General features: G+C 43.8%; 1 protein-coding gene across 4 annotated transcripts in view; it reads left to right on the plus strand.

Annotated features, from left to right (window-relative positions):
• LOC137311437 (protein NDRG1-like) overlaps nucleotides 1-13,534 on the plus strand; it is a 73,916-nt gene that overhangs the window by 29,707 nt on the left and 30,675 nt on the right. For 3 of the 4 annotated variants that reach the window (XM_067978651.1, XM_067978650.1, XM_067978654.1), the window contains exons 3-4: nucleotides 2,933-2,968; nucleotides 12,814-12,919. In XM_067978651.1, the coding sequence (XP_067834752.1) occupies nucleotides 2,933-2,968; nucleotides 12,814-12,919 (142 nt within the window). The remainder of the gene's footprint in view (nucleotides 1-2,932; nucleotides 2,969-12,813; nucleotides 12,920-13,534) is intronic. The other variant, XM_067978659.1, reaches the window with a different exon arrangement.

Below are 13,534 nucleotides of genomic sequence, written 5' to 3' on the forward strand. Positions count from 1 at the left end.
CTTGCTGAATAGGCAACTTGGTGCTATGCCATTCTTGATAAAAGTTGCATGAGCATCTCTAGATAACTTCACCAAATTTTCCATTCTCCCTAGTAGGTACATGGCTGGTCCCACTTTGACCTCCAATAGAGGCAGCACTCCTGAGATCAGGAGCTCAATGTGAGGGATCGTAAGCAAAAACTCATATCCTACCCTTTACAATGTGATTGGGCACTGCCATATTGTGCTATTGCCTGCACCCCAATATTAACTTTGCGCAGTGGAACAAGTTAGAAACTATCCCACTGAAGCAGAAAAAGACCTGAGTTATTTTCACTCCCTGGCCTTATTAACATAATACTTCCTGCCCGCAACAGGAAGCAAGCGGCTGCATCCTCTAACAGCAGGCATCCAAAGGCCACCTGCTGATCCTCGGGTAAGTGTAGAAAAGGAGTTTCCGGGGAGCTTCGTGGAAGGGTATGGGAGGCCTAAACTCTTCTGGCCTCATGGTTGTAGGGTGGGGGAGTGTGGAAGATTTTCAAGAAAGCTGTGGCAGCTACCCCGGTCAGGCTGGAGTTAAAATGGCAATTGGGGCCTGATTACATCATTGATCCCTGATCTGCATATTTAAAGAAGATACCGCTGCCTTTGGGTGGGTGGCCTAGCCACTTGTCCAGAAGCCTGAGTGAAAATAGCAGTCAGCTGGATCTGGGCAGCTTTCCGGCGGGTAAGTAATCCAGGGCATTTTAACTGCCCATCTGCCCAGTTTCCACTAGGCAAGTAGGGATTAAATCCTCCCCTTGGTCTTCAATTTGATTTGTTCTATCAGCAGGTTTCTGTCTTTCACTTTTTTTATTAGCCTTTCACCAGTGTCATGTTTCTTTCACTATAAATGCTAAAACTGGTAATGACATGGTATTGTGAGCTTTCGTGCTATAGTATTACAAGATTTGGGTAACACATCCCAGGAAAAAAAAACTATGCACCTGGAGTAATATTTAAAACCTGAGATACTGGATCCATTGGGTGGGATAGTTGTTCACTTGCATTCCATAGTTCTTGCCCAGTTAGTGTTGGCTAGGATTACTAACTGTATTTCCTGCAGTTTCAGTACAAGATATAAAACATAATATTTTAACTTTGAACCTCCTGGTTCAGGCCATGTCATTGGTCTTTGGCAAACAAATCAAGTTTTTGTTTCTTAGTACAGTGCTGCTATTTAATCTTCTACTCTGTCCCAGTTAATGCACTGTATTTGCATTTTACCTTGTGGGATAGCTGCAAAGGCTAACCTTAAGACCACTCAACTGATGTTGACTGTAGACCTCCTTGTATCCTGAGCGGGCATGATCTTGCAAGATGCCCCAAGTAAAGCCTTTTGCCTTTTTTAATGGGAATCTATCGCATGGATTCTGACTTGTTTTATAACTTTACGTCCTGTGTGGTAGCATTCCAGCAATGCTGGAAGTTTTTCAGTATTACTTAGCAAATATGACTTAACTTACCTAATCACAGTCTCACTCAACAAACTTAAATATAAAAAGAAATAAATTGCACCATTTTGGTGCAACCAGGAAATTAGTGTGGTAGGGAAGAGGTGTAACAGGAAATAAAGGCTCATATAGAGGAAAAACTGAGTGTCTGTCTGAAGGGGGGGGAGGAGGGAAACACAAAGCTGGGGGGGTGGGGGGAGGGAAACACAAAGCTGATCAGGTACTTTTTTTTCGATTTTTAAAAAAAAACTTTGTTAAGCAGATGGAATTTCCCATTTCTGAATTACCCTTTTTACTCTATGCTGCATGTTCATATACTTTGTGACTAGAAGTTCTGAAGTGTATGATTCATGTTTTTCCATTTAGAAAGTCCAGATGATTTTCGAAGTGTTGTATCTATAGGCTTTCTGTATGAAAGTACTTCATCCATTTGAGACAGTGGATGGATTTAGGATATATAAAACACTCTCAAAGATTGGGACAGCATATTGAAGAATTGCAAAGGCCTGAAATGGAAGACACCACAAGTTGAAAAGGAGATGATATCAATCAAGAAGTAATTGTTAGGTGATATCAGCCTTTGGGTTTAAAAGATCTGAACAATAAGAGGGAGAAAAATTGGAGTAGGAAAGGTGTTCTATAGTTTTGATGACCTGGGGGGGATGAAAGTTATAGAATGTGCAATTTCAACACTAAGGATAATGAAGATCATATAGAGCAATGCAATTAGAGCTCAAGAATGTAGAAACTTCAGAGGAGCACTGATGATAAAATGGTAAGACCAGAAAGATTGAGAGAAGAAGGAAATGGATCAGAAAACTAGCTTTCATTTTTTGTATCCTTGTCCTGGAGTGCTAGAAGAGCATTTCCAGATACAGGAACAGTTTTCAAACTGCTGCTAGACCCTGCTTTTTTTTCCCCAAGAGATAAAGCTGAGGAGAGGAAAGGCTTCTTAGAGCTTTAGGAATGGAGGCATTCTAGGAATTCCATTTAAGGATAAAGGAAATGGCAAGGCCAAGAATGTTGATAAATGAAACACTTAAAGTGGAGTCATCAAAGGTAAGAATTGAAAGAAACAAGATTTGTATTGCTCCATTGAATATGAATGTGGTCAAACTATAGTATTATAGCGGTGCATCACGAAAGGAATGGCTGTTAGGAGCACTGCAGGCATGCAATCTGAAGGAAGTTGATATAATGCAGCGTGGAATCATCAGCAAAAGAGTAGATAAGGTTGGATGATGAGTGGAGAAATTGCTGATATGAAGAATGAGTGGGAGAGAACACAGAGCCATGGAAAACCTTTTTGACAGTCAGATGCAGAATCATCAATTACAGCAGATAGCCAACACAGACCAGGAGTCGAATCTAGGACCATTGGATCTAATAGCCCAGTTACATGCTACATCAAGGAGCTCGGTTACTTGTCTCATGAATTCTACATTTTTCTTTTACAACAGGCAAATGCCAGAAGCTTCCAAGCACCTGACGCTAAGGTAAATTTTCACTTTTAAATCTGTATATAGTATCTTCAATCAAAAGCAGATAAAAGCTTTGAAATTTGCTGATTGTTACACAGCAAGCATGATTTTTTTGGAAAAAAAACAGACTAATGTTGAATATATCAGTAACTTGCATGACTGTAGGGCAGAAGGTGAGGTTTGCCTTTCTTCCCCCACCTTTTGTTATGATCTGGTTCCATGGACCTTGGCTTCTAGTCAGTACTTTCCCCAAGTGACTATTCATGTGAGCCTACACTGAGTATCAGCAGGCTATTTGACCACTGAAGGCTTTGCAGCCAAGCCCTAACGTTTCGTCACAAGAATGGATCACTGGATGGAGCTCAGGACTGGAAACCCTAGATGATTTCCCGTCCGTCCCTCTTATGGCCAGTATAAACTCGTGCTAACATAGGTGACCATATTGAACAGCTGAAGTACTGCTATTTGCATTATACAGGACAGTGGAGCAGTGTTTAAGGCTTGTAAAGCTGGTGTCACTAAAGATGCAGGGAGAACTTGTGTATATAGCTGGGACTTGAGTATTTAGATTTTAAGATTTTTGATGCTCCTTCAGTCTAAACTATTTGTTTCTTCTTTCTCCCCAAAAAAATATACTTATGGAATAATTTTCTACTTTCCTGATGTTTGGGACTGATGGGCTTGCTAAAACTAGTATTATTTGAAAAAATAAAAGCAGTCATTTTAAAAAGGGGGACTCTTCATGAACCTTCTCCTTGTATCCTTTTATATAAATGGTTACAAAATTAGGTATGTGCCTTTTGATTTTTTTTTTAAATGGTGAATGCTGGTGACCTCATCAGTGAAACTAGCTTAGAGTTTGAAATTGTGAGCTGATTAATGCAGCATGCATCATTTAATGCTATTCCATTCCAATCCCAGTACCCTAGCTAGTTTCAATATCAGTGATGCAACTTAAACAAATATTCTAAACCAGAAATGTACTGAAATGATGGGCATTAACTTTAGAAAGGAAGGAATTCTTTAAATTATGACAAGTTCACATTATATAGAACGATGCCAAGTAGAAGTGGTTCTATAAGTATTGTCTCCAGATATTGTGGAATCTGTCCATTTCCAAAAATCAACTATGCGCAGTAGCACCTTTTTACAGGGCTGCTGCTGAGGTCAAGCTGCAACACTAAAGTAAATGCAGCATAAAGGGATAAACACTGATTGCAATTTGAAGTATTCCTGTGTTTTTTAAATAAAGGACTGTGGCTATGTAGTCTTAGACACATTAAAACAAGTTACACTCATACCTAACAACAATCATTGTGCCATTTGCAGAGGTTTGGGAATGGATAGTCTGCTAACCCTTAAGCTGAGAGGCATTTGGTGCTGGCATTCCAAAATAAGAGAAACCTGAAATACAATTGTCAGTACCTACTTCCAGGTTGAAGTTAGTGCAGTGCCTGGTTGTAGCAAAAAAAATCAAATGGTATCAGATTGAATTAGCACAAGAGCAAAATACAAATTGAGGAGACTTTGTACCTTTTTTATAAGCCTTGTCTATAAGTATTGGCCCAGAAATTACTCACCCAAGGATGCCATTCATCAATGGCGTCCTCTCTACTAGTGAAGACAGGGAGCAAGTTCGTGAATACGCACTGAAACCCTGAAATCGTGAACTTGCTCGCATTGGTTCGCTGGCGGTTTGACAGGTCCGAAATAAAGGGCCACGCAGCAGTACAATCAATAAAATCATTCAACATTCGTAAACTTGCCCAGCTGGAACGAAGATACTTACGCCACCAAAACATATGCTGGAAAATACCAGCTCTACACTACGTTTTAGAAGCATGATGGCTGTTAATGACTGAAACAACAAAATAAATTTTAAAAATGTGTAATGGCATTTTTTTGATCATTAAAAATATTAAAATTAAAAAAATGTACTTCTGTAAGTTTCATTAAATCATTTGCTTGGCTTTTTATAATATGTTAAATTTTTATTTATACTGACTTGGGAAGTTTACTTTGAATGATCTCCACTTGCCTGCTTGTGGGCATGACTTCCATTCCCACAGTCTCTATTGATACAAAGGAACCTGTACTGATTTCACAGCGCTGAATTTTTAAAAAAAAAACTTGAAGAGGGTGCAAGTGGACGTTGGAGACCACGAGGTAAGTATTTTCGCAGTGTTTGTGCGCAGGATGTGCGGTCGAAGCATGTTCCAGCCCCTTGTGTGCAGTACTAGTCACATACAATGGAAATTATATTGTGCCCCTTGACTGGGCTTTCTGCAGCAAGGATAGGGCAATAAGATCACCAGGTAACTATGAATGACACAGCCGTTGGTTCACCTTAGCTCATCTTTCCAAAAAGATTAAGCTTTTGAATTTCTACAGTTTTGCCCTTCATTATTTTGAACCCATAACTAACCCTCTTCTGTTCTACTGTAGGTGAACAAAATGTTAAATAATGTAGATGCTTCTAGAACATTTCCCCCACCACCCCTTTAACTGTTGCTGACTTTTGAACTTAATGAACCCCAGTTCCTATAATCTATCTTCATGGCTCAGTCTTTGGATGCTGGGGGGGTCAACCTCATGACTCTTCTCTAAATAGCATTCAGGGCTTGAATATTTCTTGTCTAGATCATCCAGACTAGTGTCCAGTTTTGGTGTGATCTAACCAGTACACAATGAAGATGATTTAGCTCAACCTCCTCATCCTCAGACCTGTACTCTCTCTAATTTTGGCACTATAATTCAGCATTTGTCTTAATTGCTGCTCTACAGTGCCTTGATATATTAATGCTAAATCTACTAACTTCTCCAGAACTCCCTCATTGTCCTAGGTATTTCTGCATTGCTTGTATGCAATTTCCACCCCCCCCCCCCCACTATGTTGTGCCATAGACTTTTGTATCTGCATTAAATTTTTATTTGCACTGTTTTGCCCATTTACCGATGTCTCCTTTATGTCCCTGTGGTGGTTTCCTCCTGAACCAACCTTTTCTACTTTGGTATTATCTCTAAATTTGGCAAGTTTGAGTCTAGGTTGTTGATCTAAATTTAGAAATGTCTGAGGTCCCAGCATCGAGCCCTTGGCTGCTTCATTTAGTACTTCCAACCTCACTCAAGCACCTATTAGACCATAAGCGAGAGAGGAGACCATTTGGCCCCTTGAACCTGCTCTGCCATTTAATGAGATCATGGCTGATCTGACTTTTACCTCAACTCCACTTTCCTACCTTTTCCCCATATCCTTTGACTCCCTTGCTGATCAAAAATGTGTCCAACTCGGCCTTGAATGTATTCAATGACTCAGCCTCCACAGCTTTTTGGCGTAAAGAATTCCAGATTCACGACCCTCTGGGAGAAGAAATTCCCCCTCATTTCTGTCTTAAACGGGCGACCCCTTATTCTCAGACTATGCCCCCTAGTTTTAGATTTCCCCCATGAGGGGTAACATCCTCTCAGCATCTACCCTGTCGAGTCCCCTCAGAATCTTGTATGTTTCAATAAGATCTCCTCTCATTCTTCTAAACGCCAATGAGCATAGACCCAACCTGTTCAATCTTTCCTCATAAGACAACCCTTGCATACCAGGAATCAACCTAGTGAACCTTCTCTGAACTGTCTCCAATGCAAGTATGTCATTCCTTAAATAAGGGCACCAGAACTGTACAATTGTAGCATGACTTCCCTGTTTTTATACTCCATCCCCCTAGAAATAAAGGCCAATATTCCGTTTGCCTTCCGGATTACCTACTGTACCTGTATGTTGACTTCTTGTGTTTCATGTACAAGGACACCCAGATCCCTCTACTGCAGCATTTTGTAGTATTTCTCCATTCAAATAATATTTTGCTTTTTTATTTTTCCTCCCAAAGTGGATGACTTCACATTTTCCCACATTATATTCCATCTGCCAAATTTTTGCCCATTCACTTAACCTGTCAATATCCCTTTGTAGACCACTTTGGGCTCGCTTTTTGCACCCGTAGTCGGGTGCATTTGTTTGGGGGGGGGCTGCGAAAATCCAGGATTCCCGGGGCTGCTCTGGAGCCTGGCTCCAACCCGCCCACTTCCGGGTTCCCCAGTGACGCGTGACATGCACACGCAGCCTCTGCATGTGGGACTCCTGCTGGCAATTAAAGCCAGCGGGGTGCCACTTAAGTACTTAACAGGTACTTCAGGTTATTTATTGACCTGATATTTTAGGAGGGATGGGATTTTGAAATTAACTGAGACTGTTTCCTGTACTGGGGGAAACACTCCCAGTTCAAATGCATGTGTTGCAGCCATCAGCCTGTGGCAGCTGCAAAGGTCCATTTGACAGCTGGTGGGGGAGGAGAAAAGAGGAAGAGGAGAGAGAACCTTACTCATTGCAGGAGCCCACTCTTACTATGGACAAAGTTTGGCCTCCACCATCCTCCTCCTAACAATCAAATGCATAGACTTGCACACTTATCCCGTTGTCCAGACACATTTACCTACCTTGTGGACCCCCTCAAACCTCCGGATGGGGACCACCGTAGCTGCAGTCATGACCTCCCCGGAGTCTACCTCTGACACATGGAGCTCCACAACACAGTGCTGTGACACATCCACCTGCACAGCAGGAGGGAGGGCAACCTCAGAGAGATGCGTTGCAGAGGGCAACGCATCTCTGAGGTTGCCACAGGGGCTACAGACCGAGGCTCAGCTTCCTGGACCTCTCTGAGCAGCAGTGCACATGGAGGCTGAGAGTCACTCGACATGTAGTCGTGGACATCTGCAGCCTCTTTCAGGCCGAGCTGCTCCTGGCTGGCCCGAGCACTATCTTCTTACCTGTCGCTGTCAAAGTCACCACTGCCCTCAACAACTTCAACTTCTCCGCATCCTTCCAGGGCGCCACCGGGGACATCGCCGACGTCTCCGTCTTCTGCACAAAAGAGCCCTGCAAATACACCTACACCCACTCTGCAGTGACACAGTGGGTGGCATCAAGTGTGCGTGTTCATGGTGAACCCCAAGACAGGGACCTATTCCACAAGCCAGTCAAGAATGGGCAAGACATGGCAGTAGTGGTGATAATATTTATTGTGCATGTGAAAGAAAACAAATATAAATGAAAAACATGACAAATCGTCAGACACCCTTGTGCATTCCCTTTTGTGCTCACAAAACCTTCGCCTTAGGGACCCCTACGTGGTGCTACCCCTGTGGCTTCAGCAGAGGTAGTGGCAGGTTGCTCTTGTCCATGCCCTGACCGATGAGATACTTTGGGCCGACGCTCTCTGGGTTTGGGTGTCCGTGAGGGCCCCTCCAAAGACTGCTCCACCTGCACCTGTGCAGGGGCAGACTCGGCCACCTGGAGAGGGGGCAGCATTGCAGGTACTGGTTGAGAGGGGGGCAACGGGTGAGACGTGGGAGTGCTTTGAGTGGCGTCTCCACTTCCATGTCCCCTTTCACCATCATCCCTCTCGTGGCCCAGGTCCACATCACTCCTTCCACCCTGCTGGACGGCAGTTTGGAGGACTTGTGTGAGGCCTTGGAAGTATCTGTGAAGTATCTGTCAGCCTGTTCAAGGCGGCAGAATGTTGCTTACCCTGAATCCGAACGGTCGTTGTCAGGGCCTGAATGGACTCATTGTTGAGCCGTGCTTGACGCTCGAGGGAGGCTAGCCTTTCCTTCACCGCAGACGTTCCCGCACCTACCCGCGACACTATCTCAGAGATGCCTTCACGTCCCTACGACACTATCTCGGAGATACCCTCCTGCCACCATTCCCCTAATGCAGGAGTTGGACTCCTCCATCCTCTGCACGATTGTGGAGAGTGCGCGTGGCACCTGTTCCAGTACCTCAGCAATGTGCTGCTGCCCCTCAATGACTCTCTTTTTCATGGCTGGCCCCCAGGGTTCAGCATCTGGGTCCAGCTGAGCAGAGCCTGGAGAATAGTGCTCCCACCGACGCGGACTCTCCACGGCTGCGCCGCCACCAGGGTCTGCTCGTGCTCACATGTGCGTGGTGACTTACCATGTGCAAGCCCAACTAAGTGAGGACAGGGACCCACCGAGGTGTATGTATCTGTGCTGGTGGATGGCTGGCTCAGATGTGCCGATGGACCCTCAGAGGCCGGCAGGTCCTCTGAGGAATCACCCGCCACGGTCACGGCGCTCACAGATGGCCTTGCAAGAGAACAGAGAGCAATATTAGGCATGTGGACATATGTTGAGGTGCTGCAGATGCCAAGTGATGCTAAGATCATTCGCTATCATGAGTGCTGAGTGTTAGCTTTCTGTGCAATCCCAGCCTCGGCATCCACCACGGACAGGCACTCCAGCGTGCGGCTGATGTCCAATGCCTGCTGCTCCGCGTCCGTTAGGACCACCTGGTGTGGCGGGCCCCCTCCGGTCCGTGCCCTCTCCCGGGCGTTGTAGCATCTCTTCTCCTATCAAGGCAAAACACAGAGGCGTGATTGAGTGATGGTTGCATGGTGAGCCGCTGCATGCATTGGTGTGGGTGGGGTTGAGCGTGAGGGAGATGCATGGGAGGGTGTGTGTGCAACATAGCCATGATATTGTATGAGGATTGGGTTGCGTAGTAGTGTTTGAATGGGGACGGGCAGTGAGTACGTGCTGGCAAGGTGAGGATGATAGTTGAGTAGATGTGAGGATAATGTGAGAGCGTTGTGGTGGCAGTGCAGAAGGGGTTGTGTGGTGGTGGAGGTGATGTGGAAGATGGAGTGTGGGAGAATGCATAAGTATACTCACTTTGCCTGACCTGGTTAGGTCATTAAATCTCTTCCTATGGAGCACTATTCTCTAGGCTCTGCTCAGCTGGACCCAGATGCTGAACCCTGGGGGCCAGCCATGAAAAGGAGAGTCATTGAGGGGCAGCAGCACATTGCTGAGGTACTGGAACAGGTGCCACGCGCACTCTCCACAATCGTGCAGAGGATGGAGGAGTCCAACTCCTGCATTAGGGGAATGGTGGCATAAGTACAGGAGGGTATCTCGTGGTACATTGCCGCAGCTGGTGACCTCCTCGGCCACCTCCAGCCAGGCCTTCTTCGTGGTGGAGGGAGGGCACTTCCTCCCATCAGACGGGAAAAAGATTTCCCTCCTCACCCCATCCAGCAGCAGCTGGAGTGAGGAGTCTGAAAATCTTGGGGCAGCCTTCCCTTTGGCCTGCTCCATGGTTCAGCATTGGTTGTTTGCTGCAGGAGGAGCATTGGTGGACTGCCCCTTTAAATAGGGCTCCTCCTGCTGACAGCCTATGCTGCGCATGCGCAGTCCGCCCGCCGCGCAGCTTACCAGCAGGAAACCCGGAAGCACAGGTAAGTGACTCCAATTAGCCTGCGATTCCGTGCGGAGCACACTGATTTCACCGGGCGCGTTACCCATGCTCCCAGTCGACCCCCCCGCCACCGGCTGAGAACCCGCTGCCCTGCTAATATCGAGCCCTTTGTGTCCTCATCACAACTTGCTTTTCCACCTAATCTTTGTATCATCAGCAAATTTGGCCACGAGACACTGTTCCTTCATCCAAGTCATTGATATATATTGTAAATAGTTGCTTTTTGTTCAGTCAATTATTTGTCCATTTCCAGATGTTTGCCTTAAATTCCCACTCACTGTTTGAGTTATCCAGCAGCCTTTTTTGAGGGACCTTTTTTTTTCTGGAAGTCTTAAATATAAAGAGCCATAAAGTTAATGCCTAATATTGGATATCTAAGGGAGAGATGACTTTGTGTTGGTAGAGATTTATTTATGAAAGGGTTTGATGAAGTTGATCAAGACACATTTTTTTACATTTAAGTTAGCTTTGCTGGATATTGATCATATTGTAAGATGGTAACATTGTGGAGCAGTAGAGATTTCATTTACCCTTATAGAGTTGAAGTTCACAACAGAAAAGAAATGTGATAATCTCTCAACAGCTTCATTGCTGAGCCAGCACTGGTCTTGGTAACCTGTTGTTTATGAAGCACTTGATTTGTATCTTTTTTTTAAACTCTGGAAAACTGAAGAAATAACTAATGTTAAAACTATGTATATATGTAGCACGCAGGGCCATGGAAAGTGATGGTTTCGGGCAGGTGTTGGGTAGCCTCTGTGTGGAGTCTGACAGTCACTGCTACACTGTCCTAGTCGTTTATTTTTGTGGTGGGGGTGGTGATGATGTTTCATTGCTTCTGATGAAATCAATCATTCGTGTGATCTGAATTAATGATTACTAACCACAAAATTGTTCTCTTCACCTCGTGGTTGTGATAGTGCACTTCAGTACTACACTATCTGCCAGAATGTATAAGTGCACTGGCGAAAGAGAAATTAAATTCCCTGGGAAACAAAATATGTATCTTTTCTGAACATGATCATTTCCCACGTACAAAAAATTACAATGGGAATGTTTAAATTTTCTAAATCTTTTTAACCTAATTTTTATTTCTCTCGTCCTTGTGTCCTAAAAGCATGACTTACACTGTGGTGTGCTTCCATGGGTTACGGTGACTTTACAATATCTCACCCAAATGGACATTCTTTATATGCCAACCTGATCATTGAGTATCTAGTGAGCTTTTTGGCTAAAGAAAGTCGCATTAGCCTCTCACCTGGTATCTAAACGGGCACTTCCAGTAGCTCTAGTAGGTAGCAATAAGGAATCCTTGATTCATCCCTCACCCCACCATCACTTTTTTTTATTTGCTTCTACCTTCCTAGTATGCAATGCTGAGGTTACCTGTAATATTGTGCTAACATCTGGCTGAGGTGGCTAGAGATTGCTGCTGGGAACTTTTGTTCTACACCATACTGTATTTGCCCAGCAATATTTCTGGAGATTCATTTAAATCTTCATCCTAAGATCTCTCTTGAAATGTATGATTGTCTTTTTTCATGCATGTGAAAGGGTGTTACAGCTTATAACTGGATATGGGCATAGACTGAATATTGTGGCATCAGTTCTCTTTTTTTGAGATGTCTTGAATGCAGTTGGGCAGGGTTTAATAATGTAAATTTTAATTGTCTCTTTTTGACCTAATGAAGTTTTTGCTCAACTGCCTTTTGGGGATTGGGCCTGTTGTTGTAGAAACCATTTGGCGGGGTGAGGTACTTTTCACTTGCATGTCATAATTCTTCACGTGAACTATGTGGTGTAATAACTTGAAAGGCTAATAAGGCATCATTGCGCACAACATAACAGAAATAGCAATGAGCTGATTGACTAGTTGATCTGGATTCTAGTTGGGATTGAGGGAAAATAGTTGGTCAGAACACTGGAGGAACTGTCTGCTTCTCTTTGAATAATGCCATGTGATCTTCAAACATCTACCAGAATAGAGGCAGATGGGACCTCAGTTTAATGTCTCATTCAGCATATCTGACAATGCAGCATTCCATTGCTACTGCACTGTAGTGTTGGCCTAAGTTCTGTGCTCCAGTCTGTGTGATCCAGAGCTTGAATCCTCAACTTCTGTCTCTGTGGCAAGAGTGCTAGCAACTGAGCCAAGCTGACCTAAGCAACTTGTATACATTTCCCTGCACAATTAGTAAATTAATTTACCTTCAGCTTGTGATTACCACCTTCTGCACATTTTACATTGCATTCATGTTTTGAAGCAGTTGTGAAACTACTGCAAAAGCTTGTGTTGGAGTTGTCACCTTAGATGGATCTCTTGCAACCCAGTTAAATGTAGCAATCTGTCTTCTCTTCCCTCCCCTTTTTCCTGCAGGACACAGGTACTTGATTTTTGGACAATTTGAAACTCTCAATCTCAATTTTGATTTTATTAAATTTTGCTATTGTACATACTTTTCCAGTGTCCATAGATTGTGTGTGATGACTGACTGCAGATATCAACAAATGCTGATCTCTTCCACAGGAACATGATCTTGAAACTCCATTTGGTGTTATCCGCATCGCAGTGCAAGGGACGACTAAAGGAAGTCGGCCAGTCATACTCACGTTTCATGACATTGGTTTGAATCGTAAGTACGTTATATTTAGATGACAGTATAACAATTATAGTACCATTCCTACACAATCCCAATGTATTGACTATTGCCAATTATGAGCGTCTTCTGCATGCTGCTTGTAGTTTGTCCTCAAATAAGTAAGACCAGAGTTTGAGGGCAAGATCCATTAAAGATCTTTTCCTCCTCCTCCTCCTCTGCTATTTATGCCAGTGCTGGGAGATTTGCGAGACAAATGTCCTTGTCTTTCTGTAATAGCATATCTGAATTTACTTTCTTTATTCCATTAAGTAGATTCAATACTTTTTTTAATGGTCCTTTTCAAATCTCTTTTGAGGCTGAAAAGCTGTAACTGTAGCTAATCAAGCTGTTCATCAGTTCTTCTGACATGGGGTCAGCCTCATTGTTCTCCCCTTTGCAGCCTTTAGGATGGCCCCTTAAGTTGTGGTTACCCAGACGGCGCAGTACTCTGTCCAAAATTACATTTTCGAAGATATAGTGCACTTTACAATACTGAGAGCTTTAAGAAACATGAGGTCACAAATCCTGATTTTTTTTTTCCTCTTGGCTTTAAGATTAACTGTTCAAGCTCCAGATATCCAGCCCCATTGAATTTTTACAAAAGTGAAA

The sequence above is a fragment of the Heptranchias perlo genome, chromosome 3, assembly GCF_035084215.1.
Source record: "Heptranchias perlo isolate sHepPer1 chromosome 3, sHepPer1.hap1, whole genome shotgun sequence".
Classification (NCBI taxonomy): domain Eukaryota; kingdom Metazoa; phylum Chordata; class Chondrichthyes; order Hexanchiformes; family Hexanchidae; genus Heptranchias; species Heptranchias perlo.